The sequence below is a fragment of the Bos taurus genome, chromosome 7, assembly GCF_002263795.3.
Source record: "Bos taurus isolate L1 Dominette 01449 registration number 42190680 breed Hereford chromosome 7, ARS-UCD2.0, whole genome shotgun sequence".
NCBI classification, from domain to species: Eukaryota; Metazoa; Chordata; class Mammalia; order Artiodactyla; family Bovidae; genus Bos; species Bos taurus.
In genome coordinates, this window is record NC_037334.1 from 9784772 (window position 1) to 9797455 (window position 12684).

General features: G+C 40.5%; 1 protein-coding gene across 1 annotated transcript in view; it reads left to right on the forward strand.

Moving 5' to 3' along the window:
- Window positions 1-7468: 7468 nt before the first annotated feature.
- Window positions 7469-12684, forward strand: part of LOC788031 (olfactory receptor-like protein OLF4) — a 215081-nt gene continuing 209865 nt past the window's right edge. Inside the window, 1 exon segment of the mRNA XM_059888527.1 lies at window positions 7469-7954. Within this exon segment, the coding sequence (XP_059744510.1) occupies window positions 7469-7954 (486 nt within the window).

A 12684-nucleotide genomic window follows, 5' to 3' on the forward strand; every position in this document is an offset into this window, starting at 1 on the left:
TATTTCCAAAGAATTGAACTCTCCATAAAAATATATGCACCCCTTTTCATTGCAACATTATCCTTCCTGATGAAACATATGGAAACAACCGAAGTATTAATTGTTGCCTCAATGCCTCTGACTGTTGTGTTCAGTCATTCAGTCTTGTCTGATTCTTTGCAACCCCATGGACTGTAGCCCACCAGGCTTTTCTGTCAATGGAATTTTCCAGGCTGAATGCTGAAGCAGGTTGTCATTTTCTACATCAGGAGATCTTCCTGACCCAGAAACGGAACCCAGGTCTCTTGTGTCTCCTGCACAGGAAGGCAGATTCTTTACCACTGAGCCACCTGGAGAACCCCATTTTGTAAATGGATTTTTTTAAAATATTGCATATATTGGAATGTTGTTGTTCAGTCACTCAGTCATGTCCAACTTTTTGCACCCAGGAACTATAGTACGCCAGGCCTCTCTGTCCCTCACCATTTCCTGTTGGGAGCTGTGTTAGGCATTACTGACAAAATGGAGGCACGGCCCCAACCCCCTCTCCTCATCTCGCAGGCATAGCCCCGGGATGAAGGAGTTAGGCCTTGTGATTTTGACTTGTTCTTTCCTTTCTTCGGTTGAGTTGACTGGGAAGAATGTTAAGGTGCTTATCGTCCTTGAGAGAAACATGAGAAAGCACAAAGACTTTTGCAGTTGTGCCCAGAAAACAATCTGTTCAAGGATTTTTACAAAGAATGTTCCAGAATGAGCATGTAGGCCACAGCTTGAGGCCATGGGAAGGATTATTATCTGAGACCTGTTTGTGAAGGGAATATTTATGGCAAAAGAAGTTTGTTGAGTTTAGGGTTTAGGATTAATTAAGAATAGCTAGAAGCTTTTTTTAGGAGATTATAATCTTAAGATGCTAGGGGCAAATAGGATTTAGAAAGATAAGAAATAAACAGGAATGTAGCATGAGTTACAGTGTAATCACAAGTTAAGCACAGTAAATCTGGGTGGGGAAAACTAAAAATGTCAAACCTCTGACCTAATGCTTTTGTCAAAGTATAAAAGAGAACCTGAAGCTTGAAATAAACATGTAGTCCCGTTCTATGAGTCAGAGACTACATCATCGTTGCTGACACCATCCATCTCTTCAGGTTGAATCCCTGGCTGCTGGAGCTGGACTCTGGCAATTTCCCAAGTTTGTCCAAGTTTATCTCCCTTGCATCAGTGATGCCATCTGGCCATCTCATCCTCTGACGACCTCTTCTCCTTTTGCCCTCAATCTTTCCCAGGATCAGGGACTTTTCCAATGAATCAGCTGTTCATATCAGATGACCAAAATACTGTACTTTCAGCTTTAGCATCAGTCCTTCAATGAGTATTCAGGGTTGATTTCCCTTAAGATTGACTAATTTGATCTTGCTGTCCCAGAAACCCTCAGAAGTCTTCTTCAGCACCACAGTTCAAAGGCATCACATTTTTGGTGCTCTACTTTCCTTAAAGTCCAGCTCTCACTACTGTTCATAACCACTGGGAAGAGCAATGTCTCTGCTTTTCAACATACTGTCTAGGTTCATCATACCTTTCCTTCCAAGAAGCAAATGTCTTCTGATTTCATAGCTGTAGTCACCATCAGCAGTGATTTTAGAGCCCATGGAGAGGAAATCTGCCACTACTTCCACCTTTTCCCCATCTGTTTGCCATGAAGTAATGGGGCCAGATGCCATGATCTTAGTTTTATTTTGTTTTAATATTTAGTTTTAAGTGAAAGAGCTGGCTTAAAACTAAATATTGGAATGTATTTGACCATAATAAAGGGAAATCCTGCCATCTGTGACAAGATGGCTGGACACTTAGGGCATCATGCTAACAAGAATGATCTAGACACTGAAAACTAAATACTGCATTGTTTCACATCTATGTGGAATGTATAAAAGCAAAAGTTATAGAAATATAGAGTAGAATGGTGATTTCCAAGAATAGGGGTGTGAGGGATTTGGGGGAATGTTAGTCAAAGGGTCCAAACTTCCAGTTAGAAAATGAATAAATTTTGAAGATCTAAGAGACAGGGTGGTGACAACAAGTAACAAAATTTTATTGGATATACATCTGTATTAAGTTCCTATTGCTTCCATTTAAAAAAAAAATACTATGATAGTGATTTAAAACAAATTCATACTCATGTTTCTGGATAGCAGAAGCCTAAAATTGTTTATTTTGAGTTAAAATAATGAGATGAACATGGCTGGCTTTCTCCTGGAGGCTCAAGGTAGTAATTCACTTCCTCTCCTCTTTCGGGTTCTAGAAGCCACCTGTATTGCTTGGCTAATGGCAGCATCTTCAAAGTTAGCAGCTTCAAGTTTTCAAGTCCCTCTGTGACTCCAGCACTTCTCATCCACATTTAGAGAGCCACTGTGATTAAGTTAGTCCCACCTGCATAATCCTGGCTGAGCTCATTAGAAGCTCTAGTCTACTTACATCCTTAATCATCCCTTGCTGGTATAAAATACAATGTTCAAAGATCATCACATCTTTTGGAGGCCCTTATTATGTACACTACATGTATTTTTCATAAGTAGATTATCTATTATGATTCAAGGGCCCTTAAAAGAATTGTACATAGAAAGTATCACAGAGTCTGGAATTAACCCATACAGTTTTCATCACATATTTCAAGCAAAAAAATCATTAAGAATTTCATGGAAAGTTAATTTTTGGTGGAAAAATGTAAAACTCTGTACACATGACTCAAAAACATAACCTATATGGAATTTAGAAAGATGCTAACAATAACCCTGTGTACGAGACAGCAAAAGAGACACTGATATATAGATCAGTCTTATGGACTCTGTGGGAGAGGGAGAGGGTGGGAAGATTTGGGAGAATTGCATTGAAACATGTATAATATCATGTATGAAATGAGTGGCAAGTCCAGGTTCGATGCATGATACTGGATGCTTGGGGCTGGTGCACTGGGACAACCCAGAGGAAGGGTATGGGGAGGGAGGAGGGAGGAGGGTTCAGGATGGGGAACACAGGTATACCTGTGGCGGATTCATTTCGATATTTGGCAAAACTAATACAGTATTGTAAAGTTAAAAAAAAAAAAAACATAACCACAGCCTGGCTTACTCACAGAATGGCCACAGTCCAGTACCTGCTTCATCAGCGCCTCTCAGGACCTTGTAGAAGAATAAAGTCTTATGGTTCACCAGGGATGAGCAGAATCAGAAACTTCATTTGAACTCTCATCAGGTTGATTGAAGGGCTTTCCCAGTGGCTCAGTGGTAAAGAATCTGCCTGCAATGCAGGAGGTGCAGGTTCATTCCCTGGGTTGGGAAGATCCCCAGGAGGTAGGGCATGGCAACCCACTCAAGTATTCTTGCCTGGAGAATCCCATGGACAGAGGAGTCTGGTGAGCCACAAAGATTCTGACACGACTGAAGTGACAGCATACACGCAAAGGTTGATTGATATGCACAATGAAGTAGGAAAAGTGCTAGTCTAGAATAGGTTTACTAATTTTCCCACTCTTGACATTTTGGAGCAGGGTCATTACTTTTGTGTGGTACAGTCCTGGAAATATAAAAGATGTGGGTTCAGTCCCTGAGTTGGGAAGATCCCCTGGAGGAGGGAATGGCAGCTCACTCCAGTATTTTTACCTGGAGAATCTCATGGACAGAGGAATCTTGAGGGCTACAGTCCATAGGGTTAAAAAGAGTCAGACACAATTGAAACGACTACACACACACACACACACACATATACATCCTGAACACTGCAGTTGTTTAGCAGAATCCCTTCAGACCATGCTAAATATTATTGAGGCCAAAGACATTTCTGGTTGAGAACAACTGATGCAGAGTTTGAAAACTGGAAGCTATCTGACAAGATTCCAATAAAAGCCTCATGCCTTTCTCAGATTATAACTGGCAGATCACTAATTCCCATGAAGCCCATTTCTGCAACTAAAAACTGATTTCATAATGGTACCATCTCATGGAATGGTCTTTAATAAAATTAAATTATTATATAATCCTTATATGGTGTTATGATCCAAAAATGTCTTCTATGATTAACAAATATTTTAATGAGGGACTGAACCACCAGTTTTAACTTGTGCTGTAAGTATTAAATTTTCACATGTTTTGGCAAAATTATGAATTGATGCAGTGTACTATCCAAGGTTTTGTGTTAAAGGAACAAAATTATCCCGCTGCTTGAAGATGGTAATAGTCATTTTCTAGAAGTAGCAGGAGTGGGGACTCATCAGGATCAATGCTTTAACTAGGAACCTATTCAAGACAGAATCCTCAGACTGAGATTCTGGAGAAATTTGAACTCAGAATTGGGATGAAGTGCTACAGTCCATAAGGTTGCAAAGGGCAGACACAACTGAAGTGACTTAGCACACACACTGCAACTTTAAGGTTTATTCCCGTAGCCAAACAGGAGACGTCATGGAAGGAGTAATAAACACTGAATTCATCTGCCTTGTAACATTGTCTCCTAGACACAGGCCTTATTACACTTGCTTCAGAATCATACTATTTAACCTGGTTTCATTCTCTTTGTCATATTTTTACCTCCTAGCTTTTCATTTTTCTAAATTACTTTTGGTACAAGTGCACATCTATTCACACACTTGTGTGTATAATTCAATGTCCTCAGATGACTAATACAAAGGACATTACTCAGTGATAAGAGTAAAATTGTTACACTGTGGGTAGGTGTTATATGGATGGACCATACAGATCATTAGTTGTTGGATGAAAAGCAGAAGTAGGACTAGAGTGTGCCAATAGGACTTATGGGAAAAGTGATCAAAACCCAAGCATAACAAAGAGATGATGCCACATATGAAAAGAGAGAGTCTTGCCTTGTCTACTGTCAGACCTATAAAACCAATTAGTCAAATAGGTATTAAGCGACCCCAGAAAAATAAGTATTTCTGCCTGATATTAAAGAAGGCCAGGTGACACAGTGATAAAGAATCTGCCTTCCAGTTGCAGCAGACTCAGTTTTGATCCCTAGGTTGGGAAGAGTCCCTTTAAAAGGAAATGGCAACCTACTCCAGTATTTTTGCCTGGTAAATTCCATGGACAGAGCAGCCTGGTAGGTTACAGTCTATGGGGCTGCAAAGAGTTAGACACGAAATGTTGGCTCAGTCCTTTTGCTCACTTTCTGTTGGGCTATCCAATCTTCAAATGTTTCAAATCATAAAGATATCACTATTTTATCATTTGAATAAATATTTTTGATTTGTTATTATTTTTCCTGGATATCCAGGAAAAAAATAAATTAAAACAAACAAACAAGCAAAAACCAGCACATGAAATGTCACCAGGACCGAAGAAACCTCTTTACCACAGTCTCTCAGGAGACATTTGAGTTTGTTAGGTCTATTCCCTCTTGTGTCCATTGCTCTCTCTCTTTCTACCCCCTCCCCAATCCCTCTTTGTCTCCTGATGTACACATATACTTAAAATTCAAGTTTTGAGACAAGATAAATAAATAAATATATATATATATATATATATATATAGAGAGAGAGAGAGAGAGATGTACATTCATTGAACAAGTTTTTTATTTTATATTGGAGTAAAGCCAATTAACAATGTTGTGATAGTTTCAGATGAACAGCAAAGGGACTCAGCCATACTTATACATGTATCCATTCTCCCCTAAACTCCCCTTCCATCTAGACTGAGACAACATGGAGCAGAGTTCCCTGTGTTATGCAGCAGGACCTTGTTGGTTATCCACTTTAAATATAGCATTGTGTTCATGTCCATCCCAAACTCTCTAACTGTCCCTTCCCCTCATCTTTCCCCCTGGCAACCATAGGTTCACATTCAACTACTTCTTAATGATCTTTAATACAAGTGTAAAATGGCCATACCAAAATTAAATTCCAAGTATATTGGTACCAAGAATACTTACAAACTGGAATTTTTGGATACCACTTTTTATAACCTGATCTTATCAATGGGAGTTGTATCAAACTCTAACTTAATCAAGGTAGCTAGGGATGAGGGGTGAAAAACATAGAAGTAACATAGCTTAGATGGCCAGTGTCTACTCTGTGTGTGTGTGTGTGTGCCTGTGTGTGTGTGTGCCTGTGTGTATGTGTGTGTGTGTGCACGCATGTGTGTGTGTGCCTGTGTGTGTGTGTGGTGCCTGGTGGAGTATGAGAAGTCCTCACAGTGGTGGTACTGAGTTCATGTATTCCAAGGTGACTCCAAGAATCTGCCTGCATTCAGGAGACCTGGGGCCAATCCCTGGATTGGGAAGATCACCTGAAGGAGGGCATGGGAACCCACTCCAGTATTCTTGACTGGAGAATCCCATGGGCACAGGAGCCTGGCGGGGTGTAGTCCTCGGGGTCATAAAGAGTCAGACACGCCTGAAGCAGCTGGGCACAGCAAGGTCAACAAAAGTGATCCATTTAAACACATTGGACATCCCTGCAACAATTTCATAAAGTACTAGTTACATGCGGTGGATGAAAGTCTTATGATTTGAAGTTTCAGCACCACCAGGGAAGTCACCTTGTTCCTCAGCCTCCTCTGACACCATCTCTCCTCATTCCCTCTTGCCCTATGCCCTCCCCACATTGGTTTCCTTTTTTCTCTTAAACTTGAACACTTTAAACAAGCACTTTCCTCAGTGCATTTGCACTGGCTATCCTCCCTGTCAAGCATACACTTCACCTGATATGTTCATGGCTCCTACTCTTTCATCCTTGAATCTAAAAAACAGCATGCCTTCTCTGCTTTTTCCATAAAACCTTTCAGGTTTCTTCATAGCAACAGTCAACATTCAAAAGTTAACTTATAAGCTATATATATATATATATATATACATATTCAATATATATTCACATATATATTCACATATATATGGACTTCTCTGGTGGCTCAGTAGTAAAAAACCCACCTGCAATGCAGGAAACTCAGAAGACCGGGGTTCTATGTTTGGGTGGGGAAGATCCCTGAGGAAGGCATGGCAACCCACTCCAATGTTCTTGCCTGGAAAACCTCATGGACAGAAGAGCCTGGAGGGCTACAGTGCATGGAGTGGGAAAGAAGCCCCTGAGCACACACATACCCACACACATATAAGACTTAGGTTTACTTTGTGACTGGATTCTTAGAGATTTTGTTGTTTAGAACCCTATACTCATTGCCAAGACATCACCTGGAACATGATCATTACTCAGTTCATAATCCCCAAATGAATGAAAGTATTTCTTATGTGGAATAGATGACATCCCGGGAAAGAAGCAGCAAGTGGGACAACCTTGTCAGTTCCAGATGACACAGAAATTCCCTAAAGGGCAGCAAATCCATAAACAAAGCAGAACTTAGTTAAGCAAATATATTTAAATACAATTAGGCAAAATATAAATAATAGTTTTTCAATGATGTGAGCAATGTCTTTTTTTGTGAAAATTAGACATGATATTTTCCCCTTTCCTTTAGGTCACCTCCACCACATGGTACCAAGGAACCTAACACATGTTTCAGGTTTTCTTCTTCTGGGATTCTCAGAGGAAACAGACCTGCAGCCCATCATATTTGGGCTTTTCCTCTCCATGTACCTGATTACTGTGTTTGGAAACCTGCTCATCATCCTGGCCGTCAGCTCAGACTCCCACCTGCACACCCCCATGTACTTCTTCCTCTCCAACCTGTCCTTTGTAGACATCTGTTTCACCTCCACGACCATCCCAAAGATGCTGTGGAACATCCAGACCCAGAACAAAGTTATCACCTATGAAGGTTGCATCACCCAGGTGTATTTTTTCACACTGTTTGTAGGGTTGGATGACTTCCTCCTAATGGTGATGGCTTATGACCGATTTGTAGCCATCTGCCACCCCCTGCACTACAAGGTCATCATGAGTGCCCAGCTCTGTGGACTGCTGGTTCTTGTTTCCTGGGTCATCAATGTCCTACATTCCTTCTTGCAAACTTTAATGGTGTTGAGTTTGTCCTTCAGCAGAGAGGTGATAATCCCTCACTATTTCTGTGAACTGAAACAGTTGGTCCAACTTGCCTGTTCTGACACTTTTCTTAATGACATGGTGATGTATTTTGCTACTGTCCTGCTGGGAGGTGCTCCCTTAGCTGGTATCCTTTACTCTTACTCTAGGATAGTTTCCACCATATGTGAAATCTCATCAGCTCAGGGGAAGTATAAAGCATTTTCCACTTGTGCATCTCATCTCTCAGTTGTCTCTTTATTTTATTGTATGTGCTTAGGAGTATACCTTAGCTCTGCTGCTACCCAAAGCTCACATTCAAGTGCAACGGCCTTGGTGATGTACACTGTGGTCACACCCATGCTGAACCCCTTCATCTACAGTCTGAGGAACAAGGACATAAAGACTGCTCTGAAAGCATTCTTTAGGACAATGATTAAAACACCAGTTGTCCTAAGCTGATGAAGGGAGCATGACTGGAAGATTTAAAACCTCACAGGCAGAAATTGCAATTTTTGAGATCAGATTGTGGAAGCAGATGTTGCTCTGTCCTTTATTTCTTGAAATTTCCATTTATTTGATCTCACCTCTTTCATATAATTTATGTAACTCATTTGATTAAGCTTAGTGATTTCCCTCTTATTCAAGAGTTATTTTAATAAAGGATAGTCATGAGTTGTACTGCTCCTATGCAGGGAAAACTACTGAAGACATTCACCGCTATCTGTGTGTTTATAACAAGGAAAATTTCAGACCATTGATTTCATGTTTGTGTACATCTTTCCTTTGTATTATCACTTTAGCTGCTTTTTCTGATATTTTGAACTTTGACATACACTGTATCTTGCTAGTTGTCACTGTATTTTATTTGCCTCTTTAGGATTCTCTTCCTTATTCAGTTTTGTTTCCACAATACCTATCATGTGTGTCCATGCTTTGCTCAGTCATGTCTCTTTGTAACCTTTTTGACTGTAGTCTGCCGGGCTCCTCTGTCCATGGGATTCTCCAGGCAAGATAACTGGAGCGAGTTGCCATTTCCTCCTTCAGGGGATCTTCCTGACCCAGGGATCAAACACCATATCTTAAGTCTCCTGCATTGGCAGGCAGGGGTTCTTTACCACTAGTGTCAGCTGGAAAGCCCCTGAGGCATCATGCTCAGTTCAGTTCAGTCGCTTAGTCATGTCTGACTCTTTGCAACCCCATGGACTGCAGCACTCCAGTCTTCTCTGTCCATCAGGAACTGCTGGAGTTTACTCAAACTCATGTCCATTGGGTCGGTGATGCCATCCAACCATCTCATCCTCTGTTGTCCCCTTCTCCTCCCACCTTCAATCTTTCCCAGCATCAGGGTCTTTTCAAATGAGTCAGTTCTTTACATCAGGTGGCCAAAGTACTGGAGTTTCAGCTTCAGTATCAGTCCTTCCAATGAATATTCAAGACTGATTTCCTTGAAGATGGACTTGTTGGATCTCCTTGCTGTCCAAGGGACTCTCAAGAGTCTTCTCCAAACCATAATTCAAAAGTATCAATTATTTGACCCTCAGCTTTCTTTATAGTCCAACGTTCACATCCATACATGACCACTGGATAAACCATATCTTTGCCTAGATGGACCTTTGTTGGCAAAGTAATGTCTCTGCTTTTTAATATGCTATCTAGGTTGGTCATAACTTTCCTTCCAAGGAGCAAGTGTCTTTTAATTTCATGACTGCAGTCACCATCTGCAGTGATTTTGAAGCCCCCCAAAACAAAGTCTGACACTGTTTCCACTGTTTCCCCATCTATTTTCCATGAATTGATGGGACCAGATGCCATGATCTTCGTTTTCTGAATGTTGAGCTATAAGCCAACTTTTTAACTCTCCTCTTTCACTTTCATCAAGAGGCTCTTTAGTTCTTCTTCGCTTTCTGCCATGAGGGTAGTGTCATCTGCATATCTGAGGCTATTGATATCTCTCCAGACAATCTTGATTCCAGCTTGTGCTTCATCCAGCCCAGTGTTTCTTATGATGTACTCTTCATATAAGTTAAATATAAAGCCTTGACACACTCCTTTCCCTATTTGGAACAGTCTGTTATTCCATGTCCAGTTTTAACTGTTGCTTCTTGACCTACATACAGATTTCTCAAGAGGCAGGTCAGGTCGTCTGGTATTCCTATCTCTTGAAAAATTTTCCACAGTTTGTTGTCATCCACACAGTCAAAGGCTTTGGCATGGTTTATAAAGCAGAAGTAGATGTTTTTCTGGAACTATCTTGCTTTTTCAATGACCCAATGGATGTTGACAATTTGATCTTTGGTTCCTCTGCCTTTTCTAAATCCAACTTGAACATTTGGAATTTCAAGAAACAGATGGACAACATGAAAATGAAATATTTTGCCAAGTAACATTAAGTGTATTTAAACATTCTTTTTTTATATCACACATATCTATTATATATTATTATATATTATATATAATATTATATTATATTATTAAATATATATTGTATATTTTTAAATTTTATTTTATTTTTAAACTTTACATAAGTATTAGTTTTGCCAAATATCAAAATGAATCGGCCACAGGTATACATGTGTTCCCCATCCTGAACCCTCCTCCCTCCTCCCTCCCCATACCATCCCTCTGGGTCATCCCAGTGCACTAGCCCCAAACATCCAGTATCGTGCATCGAACCTGGACTGGCAACTCATTTCTTACATGATATTTTACATGTTTCAGTGTCATTCTCCCAAATCTTCCCGCCCTCTCCCTCTCCCACAGAGTCCATAAGACTGTTCTATATATATTATATGATTATAATATTATAATATATAGTATAATATTATATAATATATTTATTCAAACTTGTGTTCTCTTGGAAACTCTACCTGAAGACATGTATATGGTAATATATTTGAATTGTTCAATATAATTATGTGTGTGATATTTTTAAAAAATGTTTAAATACCCTTAATGTTACTTTGAGTTTTAACATCCTGGGGGCTCAGCAGGCTGAAGGATTCAGGTTAGAACCTTCATGTTTTTCTATATTTGTCCAGGAGGTGGCGACATAATATAGCTTCCCCCCCCCCCCCCCCCAATTCTATCTGAGCTGCCTATGGTTATGAATCTGCACTTCAGACCCTCCATGGCCTCTGTCAGAGGAGTTACCCTGTGCCCTAACTATTGCTTCTTGTGCCTCTGGGGTATGGTACCTTGCTGTTGTCAGTGCTTCTGGCGTGCTGCTTGGGACGCAGGGTAGGTAGTTTTCTGATATGCTTATGATGCTTTTCTGTGTAACTTTTCTGAGATCTCCTGAGTCACAGCTTCTGCTGCCATATGGGGCAGGATGATGGTAGTCGGTGGAGCTGGGGTGGTAGGGGTGCTGTGGCATGTCCAGTGTGGAAAGGTTGACCAGCTGTAACACTGCAGATATGGAGGTGGGAGAAGGGGGCACAGGGTCATGGACACCTAGGTAGCTGGGGGCGGGGTCCCATGCCCCACTGCCACCTCTGCTCCTCCCTCTGCTGCAGGCACCCGATGCTGATATGCCACAGTTGGTGCCACCTCTCCTGCTGCTTCTACCTTCCTTGGGGTTGAATTTATAAAAACCAAAAGGAAACACAGCCAGTAAGCTAAGAACCTGAGGAAGCTGCTTGTTCCACATGTTCAAGTGCAAACAAGGAAGCCAGTGGGGCAGAGGGATAAGCAGGAGGGGGAGTGATTAGACATGGTGTCAGGGATGCTGAGGAACAAGGTGGCTTCCCTTCTACAGCTGAACCTTCAGTCCACAGAGAATCCCTCCTTCCATGTGCTTCCTTGCACATTATCAATTTAGCTATAAAACCATGCAGTGAATTATATCAGATTCCATTCTTAGTTCCATCTGTTGACTGAATTCTGACCTGTGTATATATGTCATTTAGCATATGAGTCCAGGTGCCTCTGCTTTAAGAATTGTTCTCCCTTTCAAGGCACAAGCATGCACACACACACACATACACATACACATACAAACACACACACACATGGACATACCCACACCATGTTCTTTTCGGTTGTGTCACTACCATGTTTGGTCAGACAGATTCACACTCTTTACACTGTGAGTGATTACAGCTCAGCTGGTCAGGTCAAATTATTATTCTCCAAAGGATATGTAATTTTTGCCATGAAATTCCAGTTTATAAACTTCTCATGGAACAATAAATGTGGGGTTCATTTTTGGTATAGCTAATTTCTGCTTGGTATTTAGAGAATAATTAAAAGGACGAGAGTGAAAGAAACAGAGAGAAATGAAATGGACCTATGGACATTAAGGGAAAATAATACCCAATATACTAAAATGACCCCTGGGACAATGCAATAATGAGATATCCTTGCTTCATCAACATTCCAACTCCAGTGACATCTCCTTGATGTCTAAAAAAATAATAAAGAAAAATATCTTTTGTCCAGGGACATAAAAAATGATATGACATGGAACATCTTACAGTTTGCATATCCTAATAGGAAAATAAGCAATTGGAATATAAACTACTAATTCAATATCAGAAATAGTCAAGATACAACAGAAATTGATATGTTGTATGTGAAGCTTATGAAGCAGTAGAAGGCTTCTTTTCCTGAAGGACTTTCCCTATTTGTTTCCTCCTGTTCAGAAAAAAATTCCTATACTTATTTTCTACTTTTACTGGCAGCATTTTATCCCTCCTATTCCATCTAACAGGATTTCCCTGGTAGCC